General features: G+C 37.9%; 2 protein-coding genes and 1 long non-coding RNA gene across 6 annotated transcripts in view; 2 read left to right on the top strand and 1 right to left on the bottom strand.

The window, feature by feature from the left end:
• Window positions 1–169: 169 nt before the first annotated feature.
• abcd2 (ATP-binding cassette, sub-family D (ALD), member 2) lies at window positions 170–17,436 on the top strand. Its single transcript, XM_083528405.1, has 11 exons — window positions 170–348; window positions 1,911–3,097; window positions 3,641–3,821; window positions 4,203–4,324; window positions 7,874–8,042; window positions 10,061–10,155; window positions 10,450–10,595; window positions 11,177–11,322; window positions 12,771–12,855; window positions 12,940–13,065; window positions 14,824–17,436. The coding sequence occupies exons 2-11, from the start codon at window positions 2,159–2,161 to the stop codon at window positions 15,038–15,040; spliced, it is 2,226 nt and encodes a 741-aa protein (XP_083384531.1). The 5' UTR covers window positions 170–348; window positions 1,911–2,158; the 3' UTR covers window positions 15,041–17,436.
• LOC310719241 lies at window positions 4,197–18,750 on the bottom strand. Its single transcript, XR_014531408.1, has 3 exons — window positions 18,631–18,750; window positions 14,840–15,007; window positions 4,197–4,314 (listed from the first exon to the last, which is right to left on the bottom strand). It is a non-coding gene; the product is annotated as an uncharacterized lncRNA (long non-coding RNA).
• The window catches only part of LOC310719029 (kinesin-like protein KIF21A), a 43,154-nt gene continuing 40,996 nt past the window's right edge, over window positions 18,705–20,862 (top strand). For all 4 annotated transcript variants that reach the window (XM_083528254.1, XM_083528253.1, XM_083528252.1 and 1 more), the window contains exon 1: window positions 18,705–19,038. In XM_083528254.1, the coding sequence (XP_083384380.1) occupies window positions 18,995–19,038 (44 nt within the window). In that variant the 5' untranslated portion in view covers window positions 18,705–18,994. The remainder of the gene's footprint in view (window positions 19,039–20,862) is intronic.

The following is a 20,862-nucleotide window of genomic DNA, read 5'->3' as shown; positions in this document are numbered from 1 at the left end:
ATAAAAAAATTTTTTTTAAGCTTTCAACAAACTATAGACATATGTAATTAAGTTGCAAAATTATTTGTACTTGTGATGTACTGTAAAGTCACTGATTTGCAGCCTTATTTCTAGGCAATCATCCAAAAAATTTATTACAATTAGCAATCTGGACAGGGTTATCATGTATACAGGAGGATTTTGATGTGTCGATTCTTAAGTGAAGCTTGGGGAGTCGACTCGCACGAGTCGTTTTCTCGGCGAGGACTGCACACTCTTACAATGGAATTGAATGGATACGTTTCCATGGAAACCTCCAACCTCCTTCCAGCTACTGAGCTGGTGTTGCGTGTGAATAATAATGTTGAGGTGTTGAGGTGTGTATTTGACTCCCAGCTGTTTGAATGAGGCAAAAATGGCAGGGAGAACTGGGTGTATTTTGTGTTTACCTACGCAATATGTTTTTCATTAAGGAAACATGGGATCGTGTATAAAAAAATAAAACACACACACAACATGAAGAGTCAAATTCCTGTGAAATAGATAGATAGATAGATAGATAGATAGATAGATAGATAGATAGATAGATAGATAGATAGATAGATAGATAGATAGATAGATAGATAGATAGATAGATAGATAGATAGATAGATAGATAGATAGATAGATAGATAGTGACTTGTCACATCTTGTAGGAATTGTTACAACTTTAATGCAATATTCCAACACAGAAATCCAAAGAAAACAAGATATATTTATTTATTAGGAACATTTTTAATGCAAAAAAAAAAACCTCCCACAGGTTCACTACATGAGTATTGGCTTTATCTGCTGGCCTAAATCAGTAATGTTTTAATATATTTTTGCCCATGAATGTGCATTAAATTATTCCCAATAGTCTATTCTCTTCATTCCATAGCTTTTATCTCTGATGCTCTGCTTATAGGTGCAGTACAACCGAATGTGTACATTTAGGTTAGAGTTTCTGTCAAATCAGATTTGCAGTAAAATGAGACTTGATAAATTGTGATAATTGGGTTTCTGTTAATTACTGTTTAGTAAAGGCATTCACTCTTATTATATGAGACACCTGTCTGTGATGCAGAACTTTGTTATACTGCGTTTGTGTGTCAGATTGATGGTTTCTTTAGTGATGCCACATTAATGCTGCTATTAAAATGTGGTTTGATGCAGGTAGATATATATATATATATATATATATATATATATATATATATATATATATATATATATATATATATATATATATATATATATATATCAGAATCAGGTTTATTGGCCAAGTGTGTTGACACACACAGCTGTTAGCTGTTAGTGACTCTCAAAGTACAGACATAAATAAAATCTCTACATTCATCTTGGACTATACAAGACAAAACAGACAAGAGACGATATAGACAGTGTGAGTATTAATATATATATATATATATATATATATATATATATATATATATATATATATATATATATATATATATATATATATATATATATATATCCTAATTATGGGAATGTATAATGATATAATCCTAATATAATCAAATATTATATGAGGATGTATTATATTATTTAGGATTATATTAGGATTAAATATAAACTAAAAATATATAAAATATTATATTAGGATGTATTATATTATTTAGGATTATATTAGGATTAAATATAAACTAAAAATATATAAAATATTATATTAGGATGTATTATATTATTTAGGATTATATTAGGATTAAATATAAAATAAAAAAAGATATAAAATATTCTATTAGGATTAAATATAATCCTAATGATGGGAATTCAGTCTGAGACAAAAGATCAGAAAGTTGGATCATAAGGATTATATTCCAATCATTAGGATTATATTTATAGGGCTTTATATCCTAATGTTCCGACTCCCTGATCTTTTGTCTCAGACGGAATTCCCATCATCAGCATCTAAGAACACAATTCGCGCACAGTCATGTCACCCAAGTGACCAATCGCATGTCTCGGGGGCGTGGCCAAGAAGAAACGCCGCATCGTTAACCGAAACGCCGGAAAGGAGCAAATAACGGCGCTGCAGAAACCCGGCTCCCGGTGCGGGGTGGACAGGGATTTATATAACCCAATGGATGCGGATTACAGAGCGCTCTGGCGGTGAATCTACATCAGGGAGGTAATAATGACCAGCATATTACATGCAGCGTCGGAGGTGAAGTGGAATAAGAGCGCAGCGGCCAGACGAGCCGTGATCCTCGCCGCTGCGGCGTACGGGATAAAAGCCATTTCCCCGGTGATCTACAGACGGATCATCAGTCAGCGCACGGAGCCCGAAAGCACCGCGAACGGACTGGTGCCGACGCACAGATCCAAATTAGAACCCGTTTCCGTTACGGATGACAATCACAGGTCTCCTGGCGTGGACGCGCGGTTCTTCAGACAGATCCTGGATCTCATCGCGATCGTCTTTCCGAAGCTCGCGACCAGAGAACTGGCCTTGCTCGGCTTACACTCGGCGGCCCTGGTCTCGCGGACCTTTCTGTCCATCTACGTAGCCGGCCTGGATGGCAAGATCGTGAAGAGCATCGTGGAGAAGCGGCCGCGCATCTTCGTCGCCAAGCTGATGAAGTGGCTGCTTGTGGCTGTGCCCGCCACGTTCGTGAACAGCGCGATCCGCTACCTGGAGGGGAAGCTGGCGCTGGCCGTGCGTACGCGCCTCGTGGCGCGCGCCTACGCGACCTACTTCGACGGGCAGACGTACTACCGCGTGGCAAACATGGACGCGCGGCTGGCAAACCCCGACCACTCGCTCACGGAGGACGTCGCGATGTTTGCGCAATCGGTCGCGCGCCTCTACTCCAACCTCACCAAGCCGGTCCTCGACGTGATTCTCACCTCGTACACGCTTATTCAGACCGCGAGGTCACGCGGCGCAGGGGCCGAGGGACCCACGCTGCTAGCCGGCCTGGTGGTGTTCATCACCGCGAAAGTTCTGCGCTGGTGCTCCCCGACGTTCGGCCAGCTGGTGGCTGAGGAGGCGCGCAGAAAGGGACATCTGCGCCACGCCCACTCGAGGATCATCGCTCACGCGGAGGAGATCGCCTTCTATGGAGGGCACAAGGTACCACTGTGAACCTGAGGACCCTTCTGTATTTGTTCTGCCATGAGGATCTTGTTCGATATTATTGTTGATTTCATGTTCAGTGCCTGTCTCATCCTGGTTGCAGTAGATCTGGGTCTGAAGAATGGATGCAAACAATCCATCACATGGCACCATCAATAAATATATTGACACGAAGGGCAATTTAGCACAACCTGCCCTCATATTGGTTTGTTCTTGGTAGGTGAATGGAAATTAAAGTAAGACAGCACACACCTGGGTAGAAAAAATGCACACAGGCTGGAACCCAAACTCAGAAGTGAACCAGGAAACCCTCAGGCTGTGAGAAGGCCATGTTAAATATGAACTAATTTAGACCCCGTGAAGAGATCACTAATTATAAAACTTAATTCCAACCCATTAAATAGTAGTTTCAGCACACTTTTAAGTGTTAATTTCACAATCCATGTATTAGTCCCAGAGTCACGAATGAACTCCTGCTTCACTGAGAAAATGTAAAATTCCACACTTTTCACCACAAACATTTTATTTCCTGTCGGACAGGTGGAGATGCTGCAGCTGAAGAAGTGCTACAAGGCTCTGGCTGAGCAGATGAATCTGATACTTTCCAAGCGCCTGTGGTACATCATGATCGAGCAGTTCCTCATGAAGTACGTTTGGAGTGGATGTGGTCTTGTCATGGTGGCAGTGCCCATCATCACTGCTACTGGCTATGCTGACAATGGTAATGCAAATTTCACTTAAGCTTATTGTTTCAGTTATGTTCAGGCTTTGTGTGGACACTGAAGCTTTACTGTAATAATAAAAAGCATTTGGTTGGGGAAATGCCTTTACTAGCATTTTTAATGAAAGGAATCCATTTAGAGAAGACACAAAGGGGTTATACAATATGAAGAAATTCAGTGAGCAGATTAATAATATTGCTGGTGCTGGTAAACAAACATATGGATCCCTAGAATCTTTTTTATCTGTTCTTTCTTTTCAAATGAGTGTCATCTTGTCCTGATTATGATTTCAGAATAACAGCAGCACTGTAATAGTGTGTACTTTAGTGAAAATTGCTTCGTGTTTTTAAACTTGCTGTTGCATCCATCCACCCTTATAGAACTTGCAGACGGCCAAACACAAGTGTTAGTGAGTGAGCGGACAGAAGCCTTCACAACTGCACGCAATCTTCTCGCTTCAGGGGCAGATGCCATTGAGAGGATCATGTCGTCCTATAAAGAGGTAAGACGAGTATGAGTTCCTGTCATTTTTTCCTGATGCAGATACTGAAATTAGATGCACACTGAAATGAGACAGAGATTCACAATAGCCTTCCTTGAGATTGATAGGCACGGTGGCCACGACTCTTTTTTAGAAACGGACAGTACCAAGGACCACGGTTGTGCTCTAATTCGAACCCACTATCGGTCCCAGAAATCCAGGATTAAAAATTTTTGTGTCACAAATGGTAGTATGTTAAAATGAATATCCCCAAGGTACCAAGCTGGGCTTCTTTTTTCAGTAGATTTTTATGGATAATTTTTCAGGAAGTATTTCCCATAATGTCTCGCCATGAGGGAGAAGAGTTTTGTGGCAAACACAAGTGTAACATTTGGGGACGTGTTTCCAGTAAGTGGAGGAACTGTATTGTTGAGCACTTACCAATAGGATTGTAACGGTACACAAAATTCACGTTTCGGTACGTCCCTCAGTGTTCAAGTCACGTCAATTTCAGTACAGATAAGGGGGGGGGGGGGGGGGGGGGGAATGCAAAACATAGACTTTTTTAATAAAATACCTGTTTGGTTGAATAATATATAAAATATTTTATAATATTTAATAAAAAATCAAATAGATTAAATCCAATTAATGCAATACACGTTTTTAATTATATTGATTAAACTGGGTAATCAATAAAATTGTCACAAATTAAATTGATTAAATAAAATTAAAAATGTTTAGACCCCATTTGGGTAATACAGATGTGTATGTAAATGTGTGTTGTGTTTTACATTTAATATAAAATTTTCTAAGATAGGATCTACTTCACTGTTCTACTTATTTTAGCATACTTTTACAAATGTCTTCATTTCTTCCATCCTCCATTCATTCACTCCATCCATATGTGGAAATGTCAGGATTTTCTCCTTTAAAAGAGAAATTCTCGAAGCTAGATATAAAGCGCTAAAGAATCCATAGCGCTAGCATCTTTAGCATTTTCATGTATGCACAAAACAAATCGTATTTCTAGTGTGGAGTAAGGAACCAGTAACACTGTGCTAACTCTAGTTTTTTTTTATACCCCTGGCATTGGTGTGTGTTTTTATGTTGTTTAATAATAATAATAAGTAGAAAAATGCGCTTAAAGTGAGAGGTGGAAACTAAACAAACCTGTGGTCCTCCACTGTAGTCCGCCATATGCACCGAACTGAAAACCCTGTACTGAAATAATTAGGTAACAATACGTGTACGTTACACCCTATTTATTAATTTCAAAGATTACTTTTTTCAAAATCATAAGATATAATGAATGAAGAAAAACTAAAATTCAACAAAAAGCTTGCTAACAGCGACACTGTATGTCCAGGAAATGGAGTTAATTACATGATGTGTAAATATGTCCAAGTGCTTATATTCTCTTTTGCTAAACACTCAAAAATATGTATGTTTTCGTCACAATGCATAGTATAAGTAGGGGAATTTGGGACTCAGCACGTCTCCTTGAATGAAACTGATATAAAATCTGAATCTACATCCAGATTCCACTGAAGCTGTATATTGTTAAATTGCTAACCATATAAAACTATACAAATAACAAGAAATTTACATAATTTCATTCACTGTTGCCTCCCAATATTAACATCAGTCACCTAATCACAGCTAATAATAGTGTTTTTTGAAAGTACAAATTTGGCTACAAAGTGCAAAGCGATACACAGGGTTGTTACTAGTAAGCTTAGCTCACTGTGTACTAATACAAGGCTCCAGAGAGAGAGAGAGTTGTGTTAGAGAGCTCTGAGACTTTTAGAGCCATCTGGGGTCTCCAGAATCCATTGCTGTGAGAGTTATGCATTCAGACAGATACGGTATGTAAAAAGGGCTAAATGGCTAATTATAACTAACACTGCAGGTAGAGACACAGCAGCATAGCCTTACAAACTATCCGATATGTTTCTGCATGAATTTTGAGCTTTTCTGCTTTGGGTAGTCTGCGTGTTTTGCTAGATCCCTTTCTTGAACCAGAATTCCAATTCCATTTCCTGGAAAGTTGCATGTACACGGTAAATAAGAAAAAAACTTGATTTCAAAAGAATCAGAAACTCTGATTGACCCCACTTTTGAAGTTCTACAAGGAATCTATTCTAAGATAACATTATTGACAAATATCCAAACACTTGCAACTGAAGCTCCACACAGGACAGTGTCCTCACTGATGTGAGAAAAGGTTTCAGCATGTCTCAAAAGAGTACGCTAATTTGGAAAGCATGCTTTCGGTTCAAAGAAATCGAGCACAGATGGGTCAATCATGCGTGCTTGCAGGCCACAGATAGAGCCTTAAAGTAGGATTAGGGTTAGACTCACTAACAGTCTCACTACAGACTGTTAGCATGGCATCCTTTGCATAGACATCTATTGTGTTCTCTGAGATGGCACAAGGTCAGTAAAGGAACTTTTAGAAATTTTTACTAATCAATGCATTAGACATTCAAGCATTATTACAATAAAGGATATGATATTGTAAGTCCTCGGTCACACTTTCTTCTGTTCACATATAGATTTGGCATCTGGATAATTTGCTTTAGCCGTGTGTTTTGGCTGTAGAATACCATTGGGATAGCTTAGCCTTTCTGACTGATTAAATCTACCATCTGTTGATTAGCAGCAGCAAATTCTACATCACAATTGTTCGGCAGGTATATCCTGCTGTTTTAAATGCTATAGCGGAGAGGGCTCTCTGACTCAGACATTTTCCACCAAAGCATTTGATTAATCTCATGAGAATTGCTTATCACTATAGCAGCAGCATCCAGGTTTGGCAGCTGATGTTGTCGCTGAAGATGGCAAAGCACTCCTACTGTGTGGGTCTGAGAAAGGCAGTATATCTCTGCCTGCTTATTTATATATATATATATATATATATATATATATATATATATATATATATATATATATATATATATATATATATATATACAAAATATTCCTGTAAATGTTTTAAAGTAATTTTGGCGTTTTACATTTTAAACGAAACTTTTGCTCATCTTTCCACACGGACAGTTTCAATTGCCAGATGTGTGCATCTTGGTGGATTTTGGTGCTTTGGTGCTCGTGGTGCATCAGTAAAAACAAAAGTTTGGTGATTAAAAATGATTTTCGGTGGAGTTTAGTATTCATTTTTAAATATCTGAGTAAAGAAAGGATGTTGTGAATAAATGTGTGTTGCGTGAAGATTTAAATTTCGCGTCTTTTATACTTATTTATTTATATTTTGAATAAAAAGTTTGAACGGAAAATACGTGCTATTAGTGCAATTAAAATGAATTTGCATTAAGCCCTCTCTATATATGTTGTATCTGAGTCAGCACTGCTGATCTTTCTGACGTCTTCTGAAAACTCCCCGTGGTTTAGCAAGGGTTGGGCACAATACCAGAAAAAATACCGTTGGTGTTTCTGATTTAACACGTCACCACTCTAAGTCTATTCTTAAGTTCTTAGGAAAATAAGTTGAATCATTAAGGATGCTTTGACCTACTGTAATACAAATGACTGGACCCTTCCTATGTTCCCCAGGTCACTGAGCTGGCTGGATACACAGCCCGTGTCCACAACATGTTCCGGGTGTTTGAGGAGGTGCAGAGGGGTGTGTATAAGCGTGCATTGGTTTCTGCAAATGCAGCGGCTGGAGAGAAGGATGGCGGGAAGCCTGAGCTGCACATTGATGGTCCACTAGAGATCAAAGGTACAGCATTAACACAGGGGTATATTAGGCATGGAGCTACAAGCTTGGTTGGCTAAAACTAAACCTAATTCAAAATTCAAGCGTAAAAGGGGTTGGGATACAAAGTCAAGTACCAAGGTGCATAAAGAAATATTTGTGCTCATTAGATCTTATGTAATTAAACTATTATAGCAATGACAGTAATACAGAGATCCTTTTTCTAGGTGATGTAGAGAAATAATAAGACACTGGTGTGTGTCACATCAGCAGGATAAAACCACAGAGCAGTTCAGACAAAAACTTTATGCAATTAGAGAATTAGCATATCTTTCATTATACTGTATGGTAGACTGACCGATAGACAGCACAATAAAAAAAACAAGCACCACTTTGCTATGATGAAAAAAGCACACATATTCTGGTTGTGTCCTGGTTTCTGAAACATTAGATTCTCTCGCCTATTTTACTACTAGTCATGGCCTACATATACAACAGGAACTATGACATGCCTCCACGATGACTGAGGTTATAAATGTTAATATCCTGTTTCTTACAGCGATCTTTGGTGTACTTAGATGTATGGTTTTTACAGTTCAGCAGTGTTTTATAGTAGGGTTTAATAATTAATTTCTCTAAAAGCATTCTGTTGTGACAAAGCCAGTGGTGGGCAACGTACACAAAGTATGTACTTGAGTAAAAGTTCAATAAAATTCAGTACTCCAGTAAAAGTGAAAGTACTTAAGTATTTAAATACTCTTACTGTATATATTATGGCTATAATGTTTAATTATCATTTTCTTCATTACCTCTTTGCTTAATCAACTCAGTTTATGTGAAAAGACTCTAATGTTACTCTTAGCACACAATGATATTAATGAGTCAAACAATGATTGATATAAGAAATTATCGTAAGCCCAAAACCTTCTTTTCAACACCTTGAATGACGCCCTGGGTGAACCCCACCTTGACCCAAAGTCTCCCTCATTGATTAGTTTCTACTTTGAAAGGCTTCTCTCTGTTTCAGCTACCATCACTGGATAAGTAAGACATTCTCAGAGCAGTCCACAAATGTGGATACATTTCTGAGAGCATTATATATATATATATATATATAAATATCACCCTAAATGATTTTTATTGCACAATTAAATAAACACGTCATTGTGCACAATTTATCAAACTCTCCGAACCAAGAACCATAAAACTCTTTGGCTAATTGTAGCCATAAGATACATACAACATCTATCTCCTTATAATATATGTCTTTCAAATTAACCTTTTAAATGCACTGAAAATTCTCCCTGAACTCAGGACCTGTTTAGTACAATCAAAGAAAACCTTTATGACATCACCTTGAATAAAGGTAACCAATTCAATAAGTGCTGTTTAATCACAATTCAACTAGACTAGTTTGCTTGTAATTGTTTTGTTGCTACACAAATTATGATGAACGACATACTATAAATTATAATGTTATGTAAGCTAAAGGAAATATATGCTGATTTATGCGTAAAAGCATAGCAGGCCTTTTCGTTTCTAAATGAGCGAGCGAACTTCTCCGGGCGGTGGGTGCACACACGTGACATGATATAATAATTGACGTGACCGTGCAAATGAGCAGTAAAAAAAAGATAGATTTTTACTGCTCATATGATAATCAAATGCAACCAGGCTGGGCGGCTGCCCATGTCGCCTAAATCGAATTCACTCAGAAATAAAAAGGAACGACTGATTTTGAAAGGTAAAAAAAGTAAAATATTTGACTTTTAAATGTAGTGAAGTTAAAGTAAAAGTCTCCCCAAACGGAAATACTTTAATAAAGTACAGATACGTGAAAAAACAGTTAACAGTTCATGCAACACATGTGAGCCCAGATGCAGTTTAGATTAGCATCCAGGGGCAATGGACTTTACAGCTTTGCACTTCATTGTTTATTTGTTAACTTAAATAAAACTATACCTGACGGCAAATTATTTTCCAAAATATTATATATTTTACTGTTGTTCAGTTTAAAAAGAAATGTTATTCTTTCCTATTAGGAAAAGTGATAGATGTGGATAAGGGGATAATCTGTGAGAATGTTCCCATCATCACTCCAAATGGGGATGTGGTTGTATCCAGCCTGCACTTCAAAGTAAGATGTTCCTTGTTTTGCACAACACAAAACTTTCAGATTGTGGTTTAGTTTAAAGCTTGAGTCAAATTTTTAAGTCTAACTGTATGTTACTGTATGTATTGTTAACCTTAAAACAAGGTTAATTTCAGACTAAATCAGTGAAAAAACCTGATGTCAAGACTAGAAACAAGTTTAAATTAAATATATGAACATTCACTTTGTTGCAGGAGTGTGTTTAGTATGTTCCAGGAGTAAAAAGTAAAAAAATAAATAAATAGGATGAATAAAATAATCTATGTGTATGTTGTGCAGGTGGAGGAGGGTATGCACCTGCTGATCACAGGCCCGAATGGCTGTGGGAAAAGCTCTCTCTTCCGCATCCTTAGTGGTCTCTGGCCAGTGTACTGTGGCATGTTGTGCAAACCTGCTCCCCAACACATGTTCTACATCCCACAAAGGTTATCTCTCTCTGTCACACACACACACACACACACACACACACACACTTGTGCACAACTCATATGTTGTCATTTACACATTTTGTTCGGATACTTCCACAGACACAAAACACACCTGTCCATTCACAAAATCATCAACACCCACTCACTGCAATGCATACAATACCTACACACACACACACACACACACATACACACACAGAGTGACAGATACTCCACCATGCCACTGGCGTAGTCCATGCAGTGTAACGGGACCGTACGGTAACTGAAGCTAGAAGATGCTGCTGAAAACAGGAAAACTGAGCTCTTACTACTTAAATATTTAGCAGGCTCACACACAGCAGTCTAGAGTACAGTGATCAAAGAGGAAGTAAAGGGAGCATTTTTATTATCATTATTAGAATTAGTATTTTAATATTTACAGTCTCATCATCCTTCTCCTTCCCATTTTATTCATATTATTATTATATATTTGTTTTTGGTTTTTTTATTGTTTTTTATTATTATTATTATTAGATATTAGATTTTATTAGAAATAGTACAAAACACACTCATAACACATAACAACGTCATCTTTACAGGCCTTACATGTCTATTGGAACACTGCGAGATCAGGTGACATACCCCGACTCTGTGGAGGACATGTATGAGAAGGGCTATAGAGACAAAGACCTGGAAGACATTCTGGATATTGTCAACCTCAAGCATATCGTCACCCGAGAAGGAGGTACAACTGAATAACTTTTACTCAACTTCACTTTAAAGGCCTGTCGGACTCACAAAAGGCCTTTTGTAATGACACAGGAAATTAATGAGGTCTCTCAGGGTCTGTGAATGGGATGCGGATATGTCAGTGTGTGTGTGTAAGAATGGCTGCTATATAATGAATTATTAGAGGTAATAATACAGGTAATTAAACTTTTGATAATAAAGCTTCTCACACTTTTGTCATTTCAAATGCCTAATGCAAATTTCCCAACAATTTGCTTGTAAGAAAGAAATGACTTTACAGGGATGAAGGTAATAGCAATAATGTCTGTGTTGAGTTTCTGAAATTCTTGGTGAAGTAAAAAAAAAAAAAAAAAAAAAAAAAAGCCTGTAGTTAAATATCTAAAAAAATACAAGCCTCATTAGTACAGCACAAAATTCGAATAGCGAACATCATTCACAAAAGTACTGCAAATGTAAACAACCAGAGATGGCAGAAGTACACATAAACTTCTCTCAAGTAGAAGTGCAGATACTCGTGTTTTAAAAGACTGATAAAAGCTGAATTACTGACTACACCTTGTCACTCAAGTTACAGTCAATTAAGAAATGTGGGCTCTGACATGTACTTATATGTACTTATATGTACATGTACTTGACGGTCCCCTGGTGGTCTAGTGGTTAGGATGCAGCCCTCTCACCACTGCAGCCCGGGTTCGATCCCCGGTCAGGGAACCAACCGCAGCCACTCTTAGTGCCGGTCCCAAGCCCGGATAAATGTGGAGGGTTGCGTTAGGAAGGGCATCCAAACATGCAAATGATGAGCTGTGGCGACCCCTAACTGGAGAAGCCGAAAGAAGGTTTTATGTACATGTACTTGACAAGAATTTCAAATGTTGTTATCTAATGAATGTATCCAGGCTGAACAACCACCATATAGAATACAAGCCGAAAAAAAGATGATGACGATGATCATGTTTACATCACTGACTCCCTCTGTCTCATCCACGTTAACCCCATACTTGTTTGTCATGTTTCTTCTTGTCTGCCTCGCTCGTTTTTAGCTTCATAGGCTAGCCTACGTTTGTGGTGTGTGAGAGAGAGGACATGATACATCAGTGGAAGGTTGAAAAAAGCCACACAATGACAAGAAATAGGTTGATGGTCTGAAAACAATGAACAATGAAAAGAAACATATTATCATGTTACCAAATACTTTCCCGTGGGCTCACCACCTGCAGGAGGGACCGTAAGGGACCGGTGCTGAGAGGATTGGGCAGCAGTCGAAGGCGGGGGCCTTGACAGCCCGATCCCTGGACACGGAGAAGTGTCTGGGGAATCTGCTTAGACTGCTGCCCCCGTAATGAATGTTACCAAATAGATTCAAACTAAAATGTAAGAATGTTCTCAGAATACAACTACAAGAGCAAATAGTTCTGCAATACATACAATTGTTCATGTTTGCAGGCTGGGAAGCAGAGGTGGACTGGAAAGATGTACTGTCAGGAGGAGAGAAGCAGCGGATGGGAATGGCTCGTATGTTCTACCACAAGTAAGTAGCCGGTTATGTGAACAAGATCGTTATGTCATCACTGTGTCCTTAAATTTGTTTAAATATCTGACCCTGTCACTTCAGGCCCAAGTATGCCCTGCTGGATGAGTGCACAAGTGCTGTCAGTATTGATGTGGAGGGTAAAATATTCCAGGCTGCAAAGGATGCTGGGATCTCTTTGCTGTCGATTACTCACAGGCCGTCACTATGGTAAGGCGTAGGCGCATCACATTTAGAGTGAAGATTCTTGAACAATGAATGATCTTGAAGAATGATCATGCATTCTTTCTATAGTAAAGATCACATATACACCATAATGTACTGTACAGTGGATATAAAGTCTTCACGTCCTTATGAAACTTCATGGTTTTTGAAATATAAATACAGAACATATCACATCAAAATCAACAGAGACATGGCTTTAGAAAAGGATAATCAAAGTCCTGGAATGGCCCAACCAGAGCCCAGACCTCGATCTCATCGAAAAATCTATGATATGGCATAAAAAGGTCAATACACAGTAGATCGAGTTGGATAAAATTGCAACGTCTAGATGTGTAAAGATAAAAAGAGACTTATTCACAAAGACATGATGCCCCTAGAGTCCCACAAGTAGAATTAGTAGAGTTCCCAGTTATAAATATAAATCTTTTTCTGAATTTTTGTTCGTTGCAAGATCACATGTATCTGACATTTTTGCAAAGATTTGACCTATATGTCATATGTGACTAATGGTTCTAACCTGCAACCTGCATGCCAGGATTCAATTACCGTATTTTCCGGACTATAAGCCGCTACTTTTTTCCCACGCTTTGAACCCCGCAGCTTAAACAACGAAGCGGCTAATTTATGGATTTTTCCTGTGTTTTTCCCGGTTTCACAAGCTTTGAAACAAAAAACTGAGCCCCATAACATTAGACCAATGAAATTGCCGAACAGGTTCAGGTGAACCAATGAAACTCTTTATATTAAATCAGATGCGCTCCCACTGAGTCGGGCCGCACCACATCATAAATATGGATGATGTTCCTCTGACGTTTGACCTGCCGCTCACTTGGACTGTCAACAGGAAATGCGAATCATTCGTCATGCTGAAAACAACCGGGCATGAAAAAACGCACTTCACCTGTGTTCTGAGCTGCACGGCATCGGGAGAAAAGATTCACCCATAGTGATTTTTAAACGCACGACGATGCCAAAAGATAAACTCTCGAGAGAAATTGTTGTGAAAGGAAGGAGGAAGACAGTGAACAATGACTTTCTTGGTAGGCTACTGTTTAGATACACGCAGTGTTTCAGTCACTGTCTTTCGTTAAAGCCTGTGTAAAGTTCATTAGTTTCAGTGTAGACTTATAGACGGCTTATAGACAGGTACGGCTTATTTATGCTTAAAATAAAATAAAAAAACTTTTATTCAGTGGGTGCGCCTTATATTTGGGTGCGCTTTATAGTCGGGAAATTACGGTAATGTCTCTGAAAGATGCTATTGCTTGCCATGTTTGAGTAAAATAAATCATATCCAGTGTGTGGAATAAGCTCCAGAGCTTTGACCTTGGATCATAAAAAAACAGTCAATTGGGATTGACTTCCAGCACATTTGATGTGAATAAAAAAAAGGGATCATTATCATTTTACACACTTCATACCAAAATATTAATGTTTGTACAAGCAACTAAACTTTGTAACACCTTTATTTCTGTATTTTTATTTATTGACTGAAGGGAGGTAGTATGTGAGGTGGTATCCCAGTGGTTATGATGGACTTCTGCTCAGAAGGTCATGAATTTAAATCTCAGTACCAGCATGCTGGCAGGCAGCAAATCTCAACTTCAAACCAACCATTTTTTTATTGAAATGTATAAGTTGTTGCAGCTCTACTGTGTTCTCTTATTAGATATCTGATTTATTAATAATTCTTGACCTACATAATCTCATCATGTTGTGATAAATTTTTGTCACATGATACAGGAAGTACCATACACACCTGCTGCAGTTTGACGGTGAGGGAGGTTGGCGGTTCGAGGAGTTGGATACAGCCACTCGGGTCTCTCTCACTGAGGAGAAGCAGCGTCTGGAGGCTCAGCTTGCCGGCATTCCCAAGATGCAACAGAGACTAAATGAACTGTGTAAGATCCTAGGTGAGGACTCTGTGCTGAAAACGACTGAGCACAGTGCGGAGGAATGAGAGACAGACAGATCGTGTTTCTGCACACATATCCTGCACGCCAGACAACAGCAACTTTGCCCACCAGGTCTTGACTGTTCAGCGCTTTGAGGCTGCCGTCAACATTATTGATTACAGAGTGAGTTGGGTTCTTGCCACTAACAATCCCACAATCCCTTACACATTTATCCATTACTTGATCTAAAAAAAAAATGGGAGGGAAAAATTCAGTGCGCACATATCCTTATACCATCCTCAAAACAACTGGGTTCCTGCAGTGTTAAGCCGTGTTTTTAAATGTTTGTCAGGCTTTTCTAAAAAAATGCCATTTTCTAGTCCTATGGAGATTTTATCAGTGCCTCAGCTATGTTTTATCTACGAGTTCAGAGATCATTTTAGCTTCAGTTTGTCATTAATGCAGTATAATTTGCTGCTACAAACAAACAAAAGAACGGGATTGATTGCAACATATTTGTGACTTTTATGGTTTTTATTAATGTACATTTCATACTGTGGTAATGACAGCCCATGTTTCTTTTAGGAAAAAATCTTTACCTGCTGTGATGCTGCGTATCAGTTTGTTCATTTTAGGCTCACTAGAAAGTATTCGGTTCGAGCTTGTTTACGCAAACGCATCCTTAATTGTTACCAGGTGATTTTTCTCACTTTAAAATATGTCTAGTTTGTTTAGTAGCAGCTATTTCAGTGATTGCTTGGTGCTATAATTTATATTCTGCTTGTGTAAGTGATTGGTTTTATTAGAAAGCATTGCTTTTAGCATTAGACTTTGAGCTTTTCTGGGCTCTGGTTTAAATAGTTAAAAAGAAATTGATCAAATATTCATGAATTTTTATCTTTACCTTATGGTTGTGGTATGACTTGAGAAAAAACTATAGGATGCCTCCCTATTGTATGGCACCCCACACACACACACACACACACACACACACACACACACACACACACACACACACACACACGCACACACAAATGATATTCAGTGTGGAAATAGACAAGACACGGTTCAATCCTGAGTCGTCTTAGCTCGAGATCAATCCAGAGAAGCTAGATCTGTGAGGCAACACTACCCAATGATGTACTGTGCTGCACAATCATCATATATTAGGTATGATCATAATACATAATACACATATGATTTACTACCCTGTAGGATATTTTTATTGTGTTGCTTTTTGGAATCTGGAGTCCAGCATGGAAGGGATAAAAAGTTGCTTTTCGCCAAGGTCATGGTGTGACACTGAACACTTTGGTTCAGACCAAAAGCACTTTGGCAATAAAAAATGGATCCTGCCAAATGATTGGTTTGATATATACATTGATGTAGTGTTGCAGGATTTACTAGAAGACAGAAAAGTGTCTTCGTCTGGATAATATGATAAGTACTGTACTAGACTGCAGGACCTATCGACACCCAATTCATCTTTAACCCAGACAGAGCCTTAGATTTTAATAAGGTCACAGTTTATGTTTATGAATATGAATTGCTCAAACATGTCTATCTCTTGATGGACTGATATACTGTGAATTTTGTCTTTGTTGACTTAATGATGTCACTGACATGAGCAAATACAACTCTCAAGTTAGACATTATCGCGTTGGACTGCATATACTGAAGTTTAGGGACATTTAGATTAGAAAACATTTTCTGCTTTGCATTAGAAACTCACAAATTTAGAAAGTCTACGTGCCCTTTTCTTTACTGAATAATTGTTTCTGGATGCCAGAAGCATTACCATACCATCAGATAGCATCTTCATTTCTGGTTTCAGTATCTGTATGAAGGCCTGTTTCAATCTATTCAGTAAGTTGTGATATTTACATAACATTGATTTCAATTATGTAATTCTGGATTTGTAAATAGACACAATTTTGATATTTGGAAACTAATGTGATATCCTACAGTATCTTCAGACTCGCTTATTTTTTTTGCCCAAACAGGAGTATCAGAGACGTTTTTGAATACAGTCAGCATGCTTTTGCAAAGCCTTTTTCAGGCACTTTCTGCATTTTTATCCCGCAGAAATGCAAAATATGTATATCTTCTTTATAATATAACCTGGAATGGATGGAGCCGTCATTACGCATGTCATGATACTCCTATATTTGGTCTAACAGAAATTTTTCACAATATGTGAATATGTTTAAGATTTGCCTGTTAAGTATCTAAAGAATGAGCTGAAATGTTCAGTATCCAGTAATCAAGCAATTAAGCATCTACATGTGTACAGATGGTCTTAGTTATTAAAAGCCTGTACTTCATATTGAAACTGGTTGTTATTTTATTCTATTGTATTTTGTTTATTTATTTAATCATGCAATTATTTTACTGTACTAGTTTCGCATGTCCCTGCAGTGTGACGTATTATTCACCTGGAATAAAGTGTCAACCGAATCAATGCAACATGAGACAGAAATGGGAAGTGAGCCGGAAAACAATAAAATGTGTAGTGCACAGGGATTATAAGAGCAGCAGTAAACTGTACTCCGGAGTTTTTATGCGCTATTCAGCGACATACTGAATGCATGATGTTTAATGTTGTATGAGTAAAGGATATTCGATGTAAAATCATTGTAGAGGAAGAATACTGATCTCATCCTTTCACAAGTATACAACCTTTTTTCTTTTAATCTTTCATTTTTACATTACAAAAGTTAATAGTCAGGCTGGTGGTTGCAAAAAATGCACGTTATTTGTGGAAATATTTGCGGTAAAGTCATCTATGCTGAGAAATCTAAACAAAATTTCATGCACTCTTCTGGAAAGTCTGATCACAGCTGTGTGCATAAGGCAGGTTCATAAAAAAATCATTAAAGAAAGGCATATAATATTCTTATTGAAGCACTGATTGAACTATTCACACTGTTTTATAGGACTACAGGATTTGTTTCACATAAGGGAAAGACTTCAAACTGTTATGTCGAGGGTGGACCTCGTTTGCGCGTGCCTGTGCTCCTCATTTTGATTTTCAAAAGAGCGCTCCAGTCTCCGGCCACGCGCAACTCGCGTGCACAGACAGGAAAAGCCTTCGAGCGCCTATAAGAAAAAGACTGCAGCTGATGGGTGCAGTATTAAATGATGGCCAGCAGGTGACGGTGTTATTCTCCCAAAGCACTTCAGTGAATTTGTGCCATTGTCTGTGTTTTTTTTTTTTGTTTGTTTTGTTTTGATCTTGTTTTTTCCTCTTCATAGAATGCTGCTACTCATGAGTATTGCTTTGGATTATTATTTTTATTTTTATTATTATTATTATTTTTATTATTATTATAATAATATGGAAAAAAAATAGACAATCTAATAATTAGATGGGCGATATACAGTGCAGTATTTCAAGTTCTTCTTGAAAAAAAAAATACTAATTAAGATTAGAACTGAGATTAAGTTATGTTCCATATACACAAATCGACAGAATGTTCCTAAGGGTTTATTAGAAATAATCCTCATTAAATATGACGCTCTATTGTGCTTCTCCAAATGGTATACAATCAGAAATTGACACAAAAAAGCGGCAGAGTCTCAAATGCCTCTACGTTCCCTAAACACGCGACCTACACTAGATTAACAAGGTGTTTTTGCGCCCTAAGAAGCAAACCTTGTGTTCTTTCGAGCAAGACCGGAAGGTGGGATCTTATGACGTCAAAACACTTGTGAAGCCACGCCCACCAGGCTAAATGAGTCCGCCCGCTGGAGCGCAGTTTCAAGGTTCAGCTGGAGCTGAGTGGAGACGCGGCGTTGGGAATGCACTACAAATAAAGCTGGGGGAAAAAAACGATTGGACCACATAAGGGGCGACCATGAATGATTATTTATTTGTTTTAGAAATATAAATTGAGCAGACTCATGAGAAAGAGGAGCAGCATTGGGAGAATAAGAGGAGCGCCGCTGTAGGTACCTGCTTAAGCCGATCAGGACGCACAAGACCAATATATGTGCTCTGATTCTGCTCCTTTTGGATCATGACGAGCGGACAAGATGAAAGTTCTGTACGAGTGGCTTTAAGGTAAGGCCTGTAGTCCCTGATTGTCCCCCTCAATGTCCCAATGATGCTGATTTAGGCACCGCCTCTTCCCCATGTACCTGTTATTTGGACACAAAGCCTGGCATGGAGGCTTGGACTCGGGCTGCATCCCCAATCTCATTTAATTCGGTTCTTTGTGCACTACAAAGGGTATAAACCATCATGTGTGCTGGATGTAGTGCAGTTATATATGTAGTATATAGGATCCATCCTAAGGCTTTATTTTATTCATTTTATGCCTTTATTGTTATCCTTTGCATAGGTCTAATGTGCATTGTGTTTTCTAGTATAAACCTGTAGATCACACCCTGGTCCACTTGTCTGACCAAATGTCCTGGAGCACTGCATGTCCCTTTGTTCACATATTTACAGTGCAGAAAAGATCTTAATAAGGTTCATTTTATTGCTTCAGTGTTGGCACTAGTATTTAATCTCATCATTTGTTCTGTTCTGCAGGTATTGTGGTGTTTAGTAATCTGGCTGAAGCTGATTAAAGGAAATATGTTTGTGTTAAACTATATATGAGGTGCTAAATATTCGTTTTGGTGTCAGTTTGGTGGTTGATCCTGGGTGTAAAAAGATAGTGGTTGTCTGGTGCTTTAATAAAACAGTGGGACATCATTATAGTGGTGTTTATCAGGATAGTGGTGTTTATCAGGTGGAAAATCAATCAAATGACAGGCAGTTTTTGCTACTCATTTGAGCAATATTCAATGTCATGTTAATAAGAAATCCTACATGGAAATCATGGAGACAGCAATTGTTGGGAATATAAATGCAACTATTTGACATGGATGTTACCACAGAGGTTTGGATTCGCAGGCCAACCATTTAGGAGGTGACAAGCACAAGATGGTGGTTTCATGAAGGTGTATGTGTGTATGTATGTATATATATATATGTGTGTGTGTGTGTGTGTGTGTATATATATATATATATATATATATATATATATATATATATATATATATATATATATATACACACACACACATATGTGTATGTATATATGTATATGTATATGAATATATATATGAATATATGTATATATATATATGTATGTGTGTGTGTGTGTGTATGTCATTCACTTGTTAAATCAATAATAACACTGACTATACTGTTCAGAATTATAAAAAATATATATAACTTAGAGGCGGTTATGTATTTTTTCCATTTTGTATGTCCGATGTGGCACAAGGTTACAAAGTGAAATGATGCCAACCTGTCAATTACCTTCATTCAAATGACATTGTGTGTAAAGTCAACCAAAGAAGACATACCAAGCATGATCCAGAAAAAAACGTAATAATATTTTTAAAACAAATCCTGTATGAGATTAACCCTTAATACAGTTAATAAGTTGTGGAGGATGGATTTGTCTTTTCAGGATTTTTTTTACACAATCTACCCACATCATTTAAGTGAGTTTTAAAAGGTTTGTGAAAAAGTAAAAGTTGTGTTTGAATATGACCATACCGATATCAGCTAAAGCCTCAACAATCAAAACCATAAATGTATGTCTATGTGCATGATAACAGCAGGCGAATAAGAGAAAAAATGTTACACAATGCCACCTTTGAAAACACCTGTGATGTATAGGGAAAATGACATTCTTTGAAAGCAGCTTAGTATTGCAGGGAGTTAAACAGGAAGCAGGCAGGGTTGTATATTGTGTGCTTTTGTCAATGAAAAAGGTGCTGTTAAGGACAAAAGCTGCATAATGTGGCTCGGGTTACTTTATTCTAGCGCAGCAGTTCAGCTCCAGTTACCGGTCAGACTTTGACCCAGCATGCAGTTTGCTGACTG

The sequence above is a fragment of the Silurus aristotelis genome (assembly GCF_946808225.1).
Source record: "Silurus aristotelis genome assembly, chromosome: 24".
Lineage (NCBI taxonomy): Eukaryota > Metazoa > Chordata > Actinopteri > Siluriformes > Siluridae > Silurus > Silurus aristotelis.
The sequence above is the reverse complement of the archived record's forward strand: the minus strand, read 5'-3'. Positions and strand labels throughout refer to the sequence as shown.